Source organism: Cupressus sempervirens, chromosome 10 (assembly GCF_028749045.1).
Source record: "Cupressus sempervirens isolate cs-2001-9-10 chromosome 10, ASM2874904v1, whole genome shotgun sequence".
In the NCBI taxonomy this organism is placed as follows: Eukaryota; Viridiplantae; Streptophyta; class Pinopsida; order Cupressales; family Cupressaceae; genus Cupressus; species Cupressus sempervirens.
In genome coordinates, this window is record NC_143127.1 from 425,101,083 (window position 1) to 425,117,206 (window position 16,124).

The following is a 16,124-nucleotide window of genomic DNA, read 5'->3' on the forward strand; positions in this document are numbered from 1 at the left end:
AATGCCAAAGGTTGGTTGTTTTTCTTGGCTTGCCCTAAAAAGAAGAATTATGACTAGAGATAAGTTACAAAAGTTAAACATTGTGCACAATCTGCAATGTGTCATGTGTATGGAAAAAATAGAAACTAAGACCATTTATTAATTCAATGTAAAGTTGCACAACAATGTTGGTTATTTGGTCTCCAAAGGCTTAAGATTGTAATGTCATTACTCAATACTCTGCAGGACTTGTTTCGTGATTGGTCTTGTTTAGTTAGTCATTCTATTTATTCATGTCTATGGAAATGCATTCCAATCATAGTGGTTTGGGCAATGTGGTGGGAGAGGAATAAGAGGATTTTTAGGAACCAAAAGTCAATTATAGAGGTGGTATTGTCTTTAATTGAATCATCTATGGTAGAGGTGGCCTTGGCTTATATTAGGAACACCATAGAGCAACTAGTTGTTGCAAGGTGGGATATTATGATGGCAAATCATTGGGCTAACTTACCTTCACCGAGTTATAGATTTATAGCTTCTAGACCTATAGTTAGAGATAAAAAAATCTGATGTTAGATGGATTCCTCTAGATGTTGGTGTATTGAAATTGAATTTTGATGGTTGTTCAAGAGGAAACCCAAGGGCCTTAGGGATTGGAGCTTGTATAAGAGATCATCAAGGGAATGTAATGACGACTTTGGCTAAAAAAATCCACCAAGTACAAATAATGTAGTGGAGGCTCTAGCACTACTATATGGATTAAAAATGGCAAAAAAACTTAATATTAATTGCATTCACATTGAGGGAGATTCAATGGTAGTAACCAATGCATGTATCAATAAAATTTCAGGAAGCTAAAAATTTGAATATATTTTACAAGCATGGAGAATCATAGACTCATTTGAAGCTAAATTATATTCCCATACTTTGAAGGAAGGAAATCTTGTTGCAAGTATACTATCAAACCAAGGGTGTGATCAAAAGGAAGCAGAGGAAGATTTAAGGATTTTTCAAACCATGAAATATCCACAACTTTTCATTGCAATAGAACAAGACAAGCAAAAAACTCAATGTCATTAAATGATATAGAAGTACAAATTAATTACATTTGTGTTATACATTGATAGATTTGAGAGTACACTATAGTAATCATATTTAGGTGAAGGATCTGAGCTCACATGCTACATCATAGGAATGGGATTTTTTGTTATTGATGTATGATAGGAAGATAAGAAATTCATATGAATTATTAGTGTTTAAAGCCATGGAATATTTGGGAGTTATCAAAAAGTACAAAAGAAGAAATGATTGGATATTAGCAAGGAGTTTATAGGAAAATATATTTATTAGCACATGTGCAAACTTGGGTGTTAGATATTGCTACATTTATTATTGTTTGATACTTGTGTAAAGAGATCATTTAAGGTAATGTGTCATTGTTTAGTGTAACTAGTTGCATTAAGTTAATACAAGTTTACATTGGGCAATGGATTACGTGCCACAAAACTACAAAATGGCCATCCCAATAAAACTATGGGAATTACCATTGAAGGGTTGGATTTCAAATCAATTTTTGAAGGATGTATTCATGGCAGAATGCAAGGTCTATAAATGGAGTATTTGTCACATTTTAAGGTCAAAGATTTTGTATCCAACTAAATGTAGGTTCATTTTCACATTCCAATTGGTTTCCATCTTTTTGTCCAATATTGCTAATCTTCAACAAAACACAAAATAGATAGAAGTAGTAGTGAGGACAATTCGTAGCAAGGTGGTATCAAATGTAGAAATTGTGGAGGCCATTAGGCAATATGATATAAGCTCTCAAAATGCTCTAATTAGGAGTGTTTTAGCCAATAACATGGAGTGGATGGTTGGGGAGTTTTCCAATATTATGGATGGGATTAAGGCTTCACTAAGAATGGGTTACATTAAGCCCCTTGAACAAGTAATTTGGAGGCTAGGAGGAATTCTTCCTAGTATGTCAAGAAACATTAGATATAAAGTTTTGGCCATTTTAGATACCCTAAATCATCCTCATTATGATCCAAGAGTAGAAACAATAGGTGGGTTAAATGGAGATCATGATATGCATATCAATTCCAATGCTCAAAATGTGGAGATAATGTGGATTGTGAAGCCCTTATAGTGTCTTGAGTTAAATGACACATCAAGAGCAATTCCTATGAAATGGGAGATGGGAAATTCAACACTTCACTAAATACAAGAGAATTCTTTTTGAAGGAATTCATCAATCATACTAATAACAAATTTTGTTGCATGGACAAGGAAAGCAACAATGGTTTGCAAGGAGACCCTTTTGTAGAACTAGACAAATGCCTCTACTAATTATGGTACTAGCATGGGGGATGTACACAACAAACATAATTTTAAAGACAATGCTTTTTTAGAACAATATTCAGAATAGTCCATGATTGGTTAAAATAAATGACCATATTGTACAACATATTAAATAGATGGCTTTAAAGATATATGTTTTTTTGCATAAAGAATGTATTAACAATACCAATGTATTGAAGTTGTGAATATTGAATATTGAACTTATGTCTTATGGGGATACATTATGTTGTGTCATGGTTTCAAATTTTTTTTGTCTAATCTTAGTTTTTAGCTTGGTTAGTAGGTTTGTTAACATAAATGTTGATAAAAGCATAGATGTTAACATAAATGTTGATAAAAGCATAGATGTTAACAATAAAAATGTAAATGTTCATACAAAACAAACAATTACAAAAGCAAGATTATATGAAGGAAATAAACCATCTAATAAAATCATCCTCACACAAGATTCAAAAACAATGTGTCCTATGGTAGAATTTGATTGACAATTCACAAAGCCAACAATGGAAACTAAAGGAATTTTGAGATCTACCAAAAGAGTTAGAAAATGTGGCAATATCACTAATGTATAAACCAATGAGGGAAAAGACAATAAGGCCCCTTCTAATTCCTGCAAAACTCTTTATCTTTCACCAAATGAAGACATGAAGACTACCATTAAGAATGAATGAACAAAAGGTTAAAGAATGTTGCAATTTTCTTTGTTGGTATTGATTCTACAATTTTTCCTTCAAAAAGACTTTTTGATGATGGATGAAATAATGTTTGGAGTGCTAATTTAGACATTCAAATTAGTTTTTACAAAATAACAAAAGACTAGAAATGCTTGACAAAAAATATATAATTAGAAATGTAAAAGATAGTTACTTAACATTTTTATTCTTCACATGATATAAGTAAAGAAAATGTGTGCACTATCACCCTAAATGAGAAGAATTCATTCATAATGGACCATATAAACTTTTCATGGTAAAATTATTAGTTCATGCCATGAGCAATTATTTATGCATTCATGTCATTCTAATATCACATTAATATTGACCAATCAAATCAAAAATTTTAAAAGATTATATGAAACTTCAAATGTTTATATCTTTTCCTAATTTTTCATTATTTTGTAAATCACATTTTCCACTCATTCTATTGGTCCATACTATTTTTGGTGGGGGAGAAAATTAATTTTCTTTAACAAAAATAGAAAAAAATTCTACCTACTTCATTTTGCATTAATTACAACTTTATCTTTGTGATAAGTTGATAAGATTTTTATTTTTTTAAATTATTTTATCTTCCACACCTCGCACGTCTAATCAATATTAATTCTCAATAGCTTGTATTTGAATTTCTATTTTTTTATAACTTTGATTTTTTAATAAAAGTAGTGAAATTATTACTATTATTTTACTTTTGTAAAAATAAATTAAACAATATTATTTTTTAATTATATTTTATAATAGTGTTTGTAATATGTATAATTGATAAGTATTACAATTTGTAAATTATATCATTTATTATTATTAATATTTTATATTTAAACAATTTATCATTTAGCTTAAGTATATTTAAAACTTAAATGTATTTTAAATATTAAATTAATAATTATATTTCACATTAAAAAACATAAAGAAATAACCACAAAAAAGAAATAATTCAATTCTAAAAAATATGTAAATTATTATTAACTATGTATTAAAATTAAATAGTTATATTTTATTTCTTATTTATTACATCATATTTATTCATCACCATCAAGTTTATCTATATTACATCTATTTATTATTTACAAATGTACATATTAAATTATATAAATATTATTTCATAATTAAAAATTACTTAATTTAATGAAAATATTGGAAATACAAAACATTAAATACTAAACTTTTGTGTAAAATTAAACAATTAGTTTTACTTATAAAATATTTTTATATTTCAATACATTTCATTTTTTCTTATACAAATGTGAGTTTTAATATAAAAATCAAATTCTAAGTTTCATTAATTAAAATATAATATATTTTAATTTTTCATTATAACCATGATTTTATTTTGACTATTTGTTTTATTAAGAAAAATAATTATATTTAATTCTCTCTCTCTCTCTCAACTTATGTTGATATCACTCTATCTTACTATTTTATCTCTCTTCTTCTTCCTCCTATATATTATCTATCATTTTTTCCTCTACATATACATTTATGTTGTTATTGTTCTATATTGTTATTTATCTCTATCTAATGTTTAAAAATAGTGTAACTTCCATTTGATAATCAAAATGAGAATAATACATAGTTGGGGACTTTGGTCTCTTATTATTGGGCTTAAATGCCCAAATATATAATAATATAACACAAAAACTTAACAACAAAATATGAGCCATCCTTTTAGATCACAACTACATTTCTAAGACAAGAATTTAACAACAAAATATGAGCCATCCTATTAGATCACAAGTGCATTTCTAGGCAAAAATTAATGCATTCACAATGTTAATTTAAAACTATTTAACCTTATTCTCACTCATCTAAACCTCTACAACCATTATGCATTAGGCAAGAACTATGACACATTGCATCTCTTGTTAGTATATGTAACATTCATGTTGCAACTAACTATTGTGATAAAGCAAAGCTATAATACTGGATGACTTGAAATTTACTAAAGCCTATTAGGTCATTGCAAGTGATTCTAATATGATTGAATATGGAGATGATAACTATCAAAGTGGCAAAAATTCCCCAAAAGGTAATGAATTTTTCTTTTAGAGCAAATTCAAGAAAAACTTGAATATTTTCCTAAACTTTTGATATACATATGACAATCCAATCGGATAGAACAGAGTAACATAGAATATATAGCATGCAGCAGAATCACCAGCGTATACACCAGAGGGAAAAGACAGTAAGGTTCCTTATGATTCATGCAAAAGTCTTCATCTTTCACCAAATGAAAACATGAAGACTACCATTAGGAATGAGAGAATGAGGTTTTAAAAATGATGCAATTTTCTTTGTTGCTGGTGATTGGCCGTACTTATATGAATTGCTAAATAAGTCAAATATATTCAAACGGCATGTTCAGTAACAGTGATTTCTGAAGCGTACAAGTAAAGAAGAGTTTCTTTGCCATTTATTTATAAATGGCAAAAATATGAAACAATTCAACATTGGAGACTAGCTTCTCATATGGTGAATAATACACACAGATTAAATTGAAGATTAGTGCAACTAAAACCAGCACTAAGTTAAACAAAAATACAAGAGGAAAAATACTTATTCAATTGAATGTATCTCAAAATGCCGATCAAACTTGGTGAGAGCCTTCAACCAGAGCTTTTAACATGTCATGCTGTATTTTTTTTTCAAAACGTTTTTTAATCCTATTCAAATCTAATATATCAAAAATTCTACCCAATCCAACCCCACACAATGCAGACACTGAACAAAACAATTTTAACTTCAAATTTAGCTCAATGATATAATTACCTTTTGAATTGCTGCAAATTAATTCCGACAGAGTCCACAGGCTGAAGAGACATAACAGAAGAAACAGGATCTATTTATCAAAACTTATTTATGAAAAAGCATCTGACTGAATAATAACAAAACATTTTACAAAATTCCAAAAAGGTTCGAATCAATCCTGAACATAAACGAGTGCCTAATCTGAGAAGCTTTACCAGGAAGAAGTCAACCTAGCCTTGGCGGGGAGGGTAATCACAAAGCAATCCAGTAAGTGGTGTGAAAACACACCGTTAGAACAAAAAAGAAAAGACAAATCTAAGCCCTCTCGCCTCTGATACGGCGAGCGAGCTGAATATCCTTGGGCATAATGGTAACCCTCTTTGCGTGAATAGCACACAAGTTAGTGTCCTCGAAAAGTCCAACCAGATAGGCCTCAGAAGCCTCCTGCAAAGCCGAAACGGCAGAGCTCTGGAATCGCAGATCTGTCTTGAAATCCTGCGCGATCTCTCTGACGAGCCTCTGGAAAGGAAGCTTCCTGATGAGGAGCTCGGTGCTCTTCTGGTATTTACGGATCTCACGAAGAGCAACTGTTCCGGGCCTGAAGCGATGAGGCTTCTTCACTCCCCCTGTCGCAGGGGCGCTCTTCCTCGCCGCCTTCGTTGCTAGCTGCTTTCGAGGGGCCTTCCCTCCTGTTGATTTCCTCGCTGTCTGCTTTGTTCGGGCCATTTTTATGAAATTAGGATGCAAACAAATTTCAAATCGAGGAATACAAAAAGTATGAATGCGGATGATCTCAAATATCTTAGTTTCCTGTTTATATAGGAAGACTCTCCGGACGATTGTTTCAAATTTGATTTGATCGAGGGGGAGGAGGGATGAATCTCCACCTTACGATCTTGGAACCCATCGACGGTTTACAAGTCTCTGTGCTTGATCCGGGACGCCAGGCCTCGGATCGAATTACTCTATGGTTTTGGTTCGCGCCATACACGAAAGCCATTTTTAGGAAATAGGAAAATTATGAAATGATTATACCTAGAAAGTCTATAGAGAAAAATGTTAACTACCAGCATGAAATGATTTTGTTTTTTGTTGGTGGAAAGATGGTGCTCCTTCATATGGTACTGCAATGTTCTTATTTTCTAAAAGGCTTCAATATGTTAAAAGGCAACTCAAGATATGGAATAGGGAATGCTTTGGGAACCTTCACTTTATGAAGAGGCTTGCTCAAGAAGATCTTGATGCCATCACAAGGGAGATTAGAGATCGAGGTTTCTCAGAAGATCTTGGCAAGGTTGAATCCCTTGCTTCTAAAGCTCTAGAAGAATGGGAACTTCAAGAGGAAATTTTTTGGAAGCAAAAGGCTAGAGTTGATTGGCTCCATGAAGGTGATCGAAACACTGCCTTTTTCCATAAAACAGTGCAATCTCGCCGGAATCAGAGCACTATCTCTTCTTTGGTTAATTCTCAAGGTATCCAACTGAATTCCTTGCCAGCTTTGTTCCAGGAGGCTATTTGGTACTTCTCTACCCTCTTCTCTGAGGACTCTCCTCCTGCTGATAATGAAGAAAATCTTATTTTGTCCTGTATTCCTTCCCTTATCACTCAGGAAATGAATGATTATCTCATGCGTCCTATCTCTTTGGAAGAGCTGGAGGAGGTGGTCTTTGGCATGCCTAAGGGGAAGGCTCCTGGTCCTGATGGCTTTCCAGTTGAATTCTTTCAGGAATTTTGGGACATCATTAATCATGATTTGTTGGAGGTGGTTAAAGAATCCTATGCTAGCAAGCGGATGCTTCGAGCTTTGAACTCTACATTCTTGACTCTTATTCCTAAGAGAGAGGATGCTAATCAATTGGAGTTTTTTAGACCAATTGCCTTATGTAATGTGGTTTACAAAGTTATTACTCAATTGATTGCTGAGAGACTGAAAAGGTCGCTTCCCATTATTATCTCAGAAGAACAAGGTGGTTTTGTTGCTGGCAGACAAATTTTGGATGGGGTGGTTATTGCTACTGAGGCTATTCACTCTATGGCTACTTCAAGGGAGAGAGCCATGTTTGTTAAGTTGGATATGGCTAAGGCCTGCGATAGAGTTAAATGGAGCTTCCTAAGGAGTATTCTTCTTTCTTTTGGATTTAGCTCTCACTGGGTGAGTTGGATTATGAGTTGTGTTACTTCAGCCTCTTTTTCTGTTCTTATTAATGGTCAACCTTCTCAACTATTTGGTGCTTCTAGAGGCCTCCGCCAGGGTGACCCTCTCTCCCCATATCTATTCATCATCATGGTTGAAGTCTTGGGCAGATTCATTAAGCATCAAGTGTCCCAGAATTCTATTCAAGGCTGGCGATGGGGTAATGGCTTACCTTCTCTTTCCCATCTTCAATTTGTTGATGATTCTGCTCTTGCCGGTCTTGCTAGGATCAAGGAAGTTGAAGCCTTTCGACATGCTTTGGACGTTTATTTGGCAGCTTTAGGCCAGAAAGTTAATGAGCACAAATCTTCCATTTACTTTTTTAACACTCCTGATTCTATTCAGCACAGGATTGTTCGTATCCTACTGTTTCAGATAGGATCACTTCCTTTGACTTATCTTGGCATTCCTATTGTTGTTTCCAGGCAGCCACGTCTCTTCTAGCAAAATTTGATTACCAAGCTTCAGGATAAGGTAAATCATTGGACTCATAGATGGCTTTCTACTGCTGCCCGGGTTACTCTTCTTCAAGCTGTTATCCAAGCTCTTCCTACTTATAGCAGCATGGTTCATGCTGCACCTATTTACTTTCTCAAGGAGTTTGATGCTCTTTCTCGACAATTCTTTTGGAGTGGTAATTTGCGTAGTACTAAATGGAGCTTGGTTAATTAAGCAACTGTTTGTAGGCCTAAAAAGGAGGGTGGTCTTGGTCTTCGATCTGCTCTATTGAGTAGTCAAGCTTTGGCTGCTAAACTTTATTGGTGATGGTTCTCTGGACAACATCAACTTTGGGCTCGTATTATCACTCATAAATATTTTCATGGTGTTGATCCTTGCTCTGTTTCTGCACTTCCTCTTGAAGGTCATGGCTCAATGTTTTGGCATACTTTGAAGACAGGTGCGATGTTGGTGAAGAGGGGTCTGTTCTGGATATGTAAAGGAGGTTCTCAGGCTTTGTTTTGATCTGATGCTTGGGATGGATTCCCTTCCATTTTATCCATATACCCTCATCTTCAGCCTCTTTGTGACTCTTTTCTTGCCGCTGGATGGGATAAAGTGGCTCATTACAAGACTCCTTATCAATTGGGACCTGTTGTTGGTTACAGATGGAAGCATTCTTCTGATTGGCCTCCTGGAGGTACAGACATGGATCATCAGGAGCTTTCTCAAATTCTGGCCTCTAGAGAGTGTTCTTCTTTGCTTGGTCCAGATGTTTTGGCTTGGGGCGGTACCTTGTCTGGTAAATATCATGTCTCTGTTGGGTATCAGGAGATAACTAGACAATTATTTGGGGATGCTAAGGTCCCTTGGTGGAAGCAAGTTTGGAATAAAGTTTCTTGGTCAAAGTGCAATTTTTTCATGTGGCTAGTGGCTCACAACCGTTGTCTTACCTGGGATAATCTTTGTAAACGTGGATTTCAGGGCCCCTCTTATTGTGTTTTGTGTGGTAATGGAGAGGAGTCTGTCTCCCATATGTTCTTCCATTGCTCATATTCTACTCAGATATGGCACCTTTGGTGGAGCGCTTGGGGTTGCTCTTGTCGGCATGCTTCCTCTTTGCTTGAGTTCTGGGCCTGCTTGGGTAGTGCTCCCTCCAAGTCTTCTTCTCTCCATGCTGCTTGGATTGCTGGCCCATCTTTCATGCTTTGGCATATCTGGTTGGAGAGGAATCGTCGCATATTCCAAGATGTTCGGCTTGGTGTTTTGGATCTTTGGTGGAAAATATCACATTCTCTTCAGGAAACTATTCTTGTGAAGTGTGAGCTTGATGGGGGTATGGATCCGGTTGATCTTGCTATCTGTAATCGCCTCAATTTTCATCTGCAGGATGGGGCTACAGCTCATAGGTTTCCTTCTATGTCCAGGCAGCTTCACCATCAGAGGAAGGGTCGGGTTAACCGGGATGGGCATTGGACTCCTCCTCCCTGTGGAGTTCTAAAAATTAACACTGATGGTTCTCTCCGTGGGAATCCTGGTCTGACTGGCATTGGCGGAGTGGCTCGTTGTAGTTCTGGGGATGTTAAATTTTTCTTCTCAGTTCATAAGGGTGATTATACTAACAATCTCATGGAAGCTCAAGCTATTTTATATGTTGTGGAACAGTGTTGCTTGCGGGGATGGAGTAAGATTATCTGTGAGTCTAATTCACAGGTGGTGGTGAACATGCTTTCTTCGCAAGAGCTTGAGGATGTTAGTTGGCAGCTGGCCACTGTTGTTAAGCAGATTCTTTTCTTCTCTTCCTCTTTTCAGTTCATTAGGTTCACGTATATTCCTCGTGAATGGAATAGAACTATTGATTGTTTAGCCAAATGGGCTTCTAGTCATGATCTGGGTTGGAATATTAGGGATAGGAGGCAACTATCCTTTGAGATGGTGCAAGAATTTGATGATCTTGTTGCTCAGGATCGAGCTCCTTGTTGAGCTCTCCTTGTTGTATTCCTTTATGTCTTAATAAATTTTTACCCCTCTTTTTGTCAAAATAGTTATTGTTATAGTATCTAAAATGTTGCATTTATTATAATTAGCACTTGCACTTATAAGAGGTTCAAGGGATAAGTATTTTATGGATTTTAACTTTTAGTTATCAATTTAGTATAGATATCTTTACAAAATATTTCCCTTCTAAATAGATTAATCCTTCTCAAAGGTGACATTAAAAATACAATATATCGAACGAGAATTTCTTAAAATTTAACAATATGGAGCATGACATTTATCAGTGTGAAATTTGTTATATACTCACATAAGGAATATAACATTAGTATGAAAAAGTTTTGATGTTAATATCCTGTGAGCAGGTACAAAATAAATATTTGTTGAAAATTGAAACATAATGTATTGAAAGCAGCAATTGGTACTTGAGGGTAAATTTTTTGCATTATTTACAATATAAAGTTGTCATTCACTTTTTAAAAACATTATCAATCTATATGAGGATCATCATGATGAAGAGAGTCAAAGGAGTCATGATTTTATTGGATCTCTTCATCTTTATGATGGATCACTGAGTTTGATATGAGATTTTTTAAAATAAAAAATCATCAGTAAATGGCCAAAGCCTTGTATTATATTAATGATTTAAAAAAATTACAATGTTGAGTACCTTCGTTCAAACGGCCACTGGTAGGAAAGAACGGATAAGAAAACCTCCAGTCTAGCCTGGGACCATAGTCCTATACTAAATACACATATAAAAGGAGCATAGCCTAGTTCTTTTAAATATTACATTGCTTTTAAATGTTTAACCTAATTTGTACATAGGTTCTTAGTACATTTGTAACTAGGAGATCATCCATCCTAAACATAAAAAATGGTCTAATCTTGAAAACCAGAGCCTCCACCCTACTTATTGATAATCTAAGCAATCTGAACAGGATTAGCCTACAAAAGTTCTACATTCATAACCAATATAAACTTGATTTGATAGTTAGTACATTTTATGAAAGTTCAGATGCTATGTAATCTTCTAGAAGGCATTTAATTTGACTAATTAGCATTTCCTTATAATAGTTTGATATGAGATTTTGATGCTAAAGTCTTTAAAAAAAATTAATCTAGAAACTACCACATCTCAATTTCAATTCCTTGCATATTTGACAACTAGAATTTTGATTTACTTCTAACTTATAATATATTTATTAAAATATATTGGAGTTGAGGCTCTATTGGGTGTATGTTAGGGGATTCCAACTTAATGTAGCTACTTTCCTTAACTTTCCAATTGTTGTTTGAAATCAAATGGAGAATTAATTCCACATGCACCAAACATAGAGGATTTCAAGCTTCCAGTATGTTAGGTGTTCCTAATAGTGTCATCTAGAAAACTTGTTTCTAACATATTGAGGAGTTGAGTCTAATCATGTTTTCATAAGTTTATCATAGGAAAACTTTAGAGTAGTTTGTGATGCAAATCTTTAACCATTTAAAGCATGAAGTCAAACAAAAGTACATGCATTATATTTCAATCATGTTATATTGTTGGATGTATAGTTTCATGAACAATGTAGGTAATAAACGATGAAGCAATTCATGTCTATTCACAAAAAAATGAGTTGATCCATTGGTGTGTAGAATAGTCTGGTAAGGGAGAAAACAGATGAAGAAGATTTACTCACCTCTGTTGGAGTCTCTTCTTGTACTCTAATTGGGGTTTGAGTGGATTCAGGTATGCCACCTAACACATTTGATAGAAGAATGACAGTACTAGTTATTCATTATATTTTAAGAGGGGTAAAATGTAATATTCATATTATTTAAATAGATATTAATTTTTTTAAATATAGAATTTTTAAATAAGATAATTATGTATGAGATACACAATACATTTATTTGTTTTTTTTCATTTTATTAATAATTTTATGATTAAATTTTACTTCAAGTTTGTAATAATTTTTAATTTTTTAGTACTTATTAATATTATTTATATTTGATTAATTATATATTTAGGTATGTATTAATTAATATTTCATTTATAAAACTAATAATTGTGTATCAACAAGTCACAAAATTTTAGATTTTGGAGCTAAAATAAAGTCACAGTATAAATTATGTTTTAGTGTTTACAATTACGATTATAGTTAGCATTAAGATTTTAGTTAGCATTGAGATTTAGTCATAGCTAGATTTAAGGTTGTCATAGTTCATTATGATACATTGTTTAATATTAACTTATTAAAATAAATATAACTTTTTTTCTAATTGACCATTTAAATCTCTTCATATTAAGCTATTAAACATTTAATATTACAAGATTTCATAAAATGGCATAACTACTTTATTATTGTTATTTTCATAGTTATGACATATTGTATGAAATTATTTTAAAACATGAAATTTAATATACTTAAACATTTACATTGTTAGAATTATTAAGACAAAAAAAAAAAAAATACTTAAAGATAATGTACATATATAATAAAATCTAAAATGAATATAAGCACCAAGATGTTTCTAATTAGCATTAAAATGTAAAGAATTTATATTTTATTTAGAAAAAAGAAATATATAAAAAAATAGAAGATTTTGTAATGTAAAATTATGTGAAAATAAAATATATAATCAATACTTCAACTAAATAAAATATTTTTTAAACTAAAGAGAGGATGTGTGTGTGTGTGTGTGTGTGTGTGTGTGTGTGTGTGTGTGATGGAGGTCATCCACAAACAAGTTTTGGGTACCCAATACAGGCCTACACATGCCTGAAACCTCTTCGGCTAAGAGTCAAGGACTAAGGAGCATCCACACTGCCAATTTCACCCGGGGCACGATCTTGGCCTCATCCCTTATGATGCCTTTGAGCCTTGCACTCAACAAGACTTGATCTCTGGTGGGCTCTTTGTGAACCATTCAACTTCACTAGTAGACCAAGGGCCCATTGACGAGAAAAATATTTTGATCTCATAAATCAATCATAAACTTATTTAAAAAGTAATTTTTTTATAAATACTTTTTTTAATTATAGAATAAAATATAATCTAAATGTTAATGAAAATAATAAGATTTAATTCATTATAGAAATAATTTTTAAAACTACTAAAGATCTTCTGAAAGATGTTTTTTTATTCAGTTAAAAAATAAATATGAAGTATAATGTTCAGTTATAAATATGAGTTTAAAGAAATATTTCAAAAATACTTAATACTTGACCTTTTATTAAAAAAAAACTACAACCTCTACATTATTGAAACACTTTGCACGAAAACCCTCACAAATTCATTGCAACAACTACATACATTGTCAGAGTTGAATGGAAATGGGCTATGTTTGGTGGTAAGTGGGAAATTCGTCGGTTGTTGGCTCTTCACTTGAGCCATGCATAAGCAGACATGGTACGGGGAACCCCTGACTATGCATACAAGCCAATCTTTTATTTTATCAAAATCACTTTTGAAAACCAAACATAGTGTGAGACTGGTATCACGTGTTAGACAATAAAATCCATGTACGGTAGGAGGTTCCCTCCAGAGGAAAAGCCTATCACCTTAATTACTAGGAGTTGCATTCAAAAGAGGTGTGGATAGAAAAATATATTTAATATTATGGGAAAATCTCTAGTAATCGAAGGGGGCCAATAGCCATGATAGTTTTGTGATAGATTCCCTCCAAAAGTCATATTTTTGAGAGTACCTACAAAATAAAAGTACCCAAAAAAATTATGATGCACACTAAATAATAGGTTGTCATTAGGTACATTTATGTTAGGATATACCTTCTTTAATTTACCAAGGGGTTGAAGGGAGGGAAAATGTAATGCCTACCCCTACTTGACTTCTCTGATTGTATTGTTGAATTCTTTTAGGCTAGTTTTTTTATTTTGATTTATGTTTAGCAATGTTGGGTTACCAGAATTGATTAATTGTATTTCATATTTAGTTAATATATGTGCTAAGTTACTTTAGTACTAGTTATTTCAATTATTTCATGATTGTTTCGATGATGATATATATGTTTGTTTAGTGACTTTTAGTTATTTAATGATGTTAGTTAGATGAATAATTTTTATGCGGTTTCTATGGATACTTACCCCATACTTGCATGTGTATGGTGTGTGTGTGTATGTTTTCTTTATGTTTGACATTTCTGATGTGGTTGAGAAAGGGAGTTGTAGTCACCTACTAGTCGGGATCTACATGATGCACCACTTCCTGCCATTGCTTGTTTAGTTTAGAATATTGTGTTTGTACATGCATGGATTTTATGCAAATTGCAGGTACTGGGTATCAACTTCCCTGAATTGTCAGGATGAGCATACCCTATTGCAATATTTCAATGGTATAAGTGGGGAGATAACTCTTGATTTCAAATCCTAACCCAAGTCAGTTGTCCTAGAAAATAGGTCAAGTATCTGAGTTAGTTTCACCTTTCTGAATTTGTCAAGTAACGTGAATTCATGATTTTGACCTCAGAGTTTGATTTTGTCCTTTGACTTTCAGTTGAGTTGTCGTATTTGGTTTTGTGGGTCTGTTATAGTTTTCTGTTACAATTAAATCAAATTAAAAGATAATTTAATGATTCAATTTAATGAAATTTTTATAAAGAAAATTCAATATTTAATTAATTGAGAAATTAATTAAACAAAAAAAATTAAATTTAAAATATTTAATTTAAGTTCTATTTTTGATGTATTTATATTTATTTAATTTAATAATTATTATTTAGGAGTTTTATTTTAATAATAAACCCTAAATAGTATTATTAGTTGAGCCTTAAGATAGAAGCTAGCATTGTGGAAGTCACTAACTCACATCTCAAGAAGGTTCCTTTTCTGCTTGGGATGGTCTCATGAAGAAGAATTGGAGTAAGCTGATCAACTCGCCCCTAATATACACCAAGAGTAGTAAGAAGGCTAGGGAAGATTGTAAATGGTCTCCCCCCCGTATGGATGGTATAAACTCAATTGCAACACAGCAGCCAGAGGCAATCCAGGAATGGCGGGTATTGGTTGTATTATAAATGATGATTCAAGCAACTAGATTGCCAAAAAATCATTGTCGATTCGGCCTACAACCAACAATCTAGCAGAATTAGAAGCCTTGGAAAAAGTCCTCCTTCTATGTCTTGAGTTAGGATTGACAAAAGTCATTATAGAAGGTGATTCTCATATCATCCTCAATGCAATTAGGAAATGGTCTACGCCAAATTGGGTACTAAACTCTAGACGTAGCGATGTCCTTACACTTATTGATCAACTCGTTGATTCTAGGATTTGCCATATATTCTGAGAAGGGAACTAGAAGGCAGATGCTTTAGCAAACAAAGGAGTAGATGGTATAAATCTCCAAGTTATTAAAGGTTCATAGAGTATGCTCATTTTAAGCTTCCATGCCCCTAGGTTTATTTTAAGCCTTCTCCTTAATTTGCTATCCTATGTAATAATAGGTTTTTTTTCGCTAAGATCATAGTATAGAGGACCTTTTTCACTTAGGGGAGTGATCCTTTATTTGACATCAGTAGTTGATAATGGCTATAGACTTTTACATAGTGTTTTTAATAGTCTGCCACCTTTGCAAATTATTGTGAAAGGTGAGAACTTTCCTTTCAGATGTCTAGGTGGTTGATCATCATTTTTGGGACTAACTTACTTACCTCATCTTTCACGTTCTACATGTGCCTTGGGCTACTGGCATCAC

General features: G+C 33.1%; 1 protein-coding gene across 1 annotated transcript; it reads right to left on the minus strand.

Moving 5' to 3' along the window:
- Window positions 1–5,874: 5,874 nt before the first annotated feature.
- LOC149534519 (histone H3.2) lies at window positions 5,875–6,582 on the minus strand. The gene has a single exon (XM_089806469.1). It carries the CDS (start codon window positions 6,525–6,527, stop codon window positions 6,117–6,119), a length of 411 nt encoding a protein of 136 aa, XP_089662595.1. The 5' UTR covers window positions 6,528–6,582; the 3' UTR covers window positions 5,875–6,116.
- Between the last annotated feature and the right edge of the window lie 9,542 nt (window positions 6,583–16,124).

Excerpts from the sequence above, each read along its gene's own strand:
- LOC149534519 (XM_089806469.1), bottom strand. The coding sequence starts at position 6,527 with ATGGCCCGAACAAAGCAGACAGCGAGGAAATCAACAGGAGGGAAGGCC.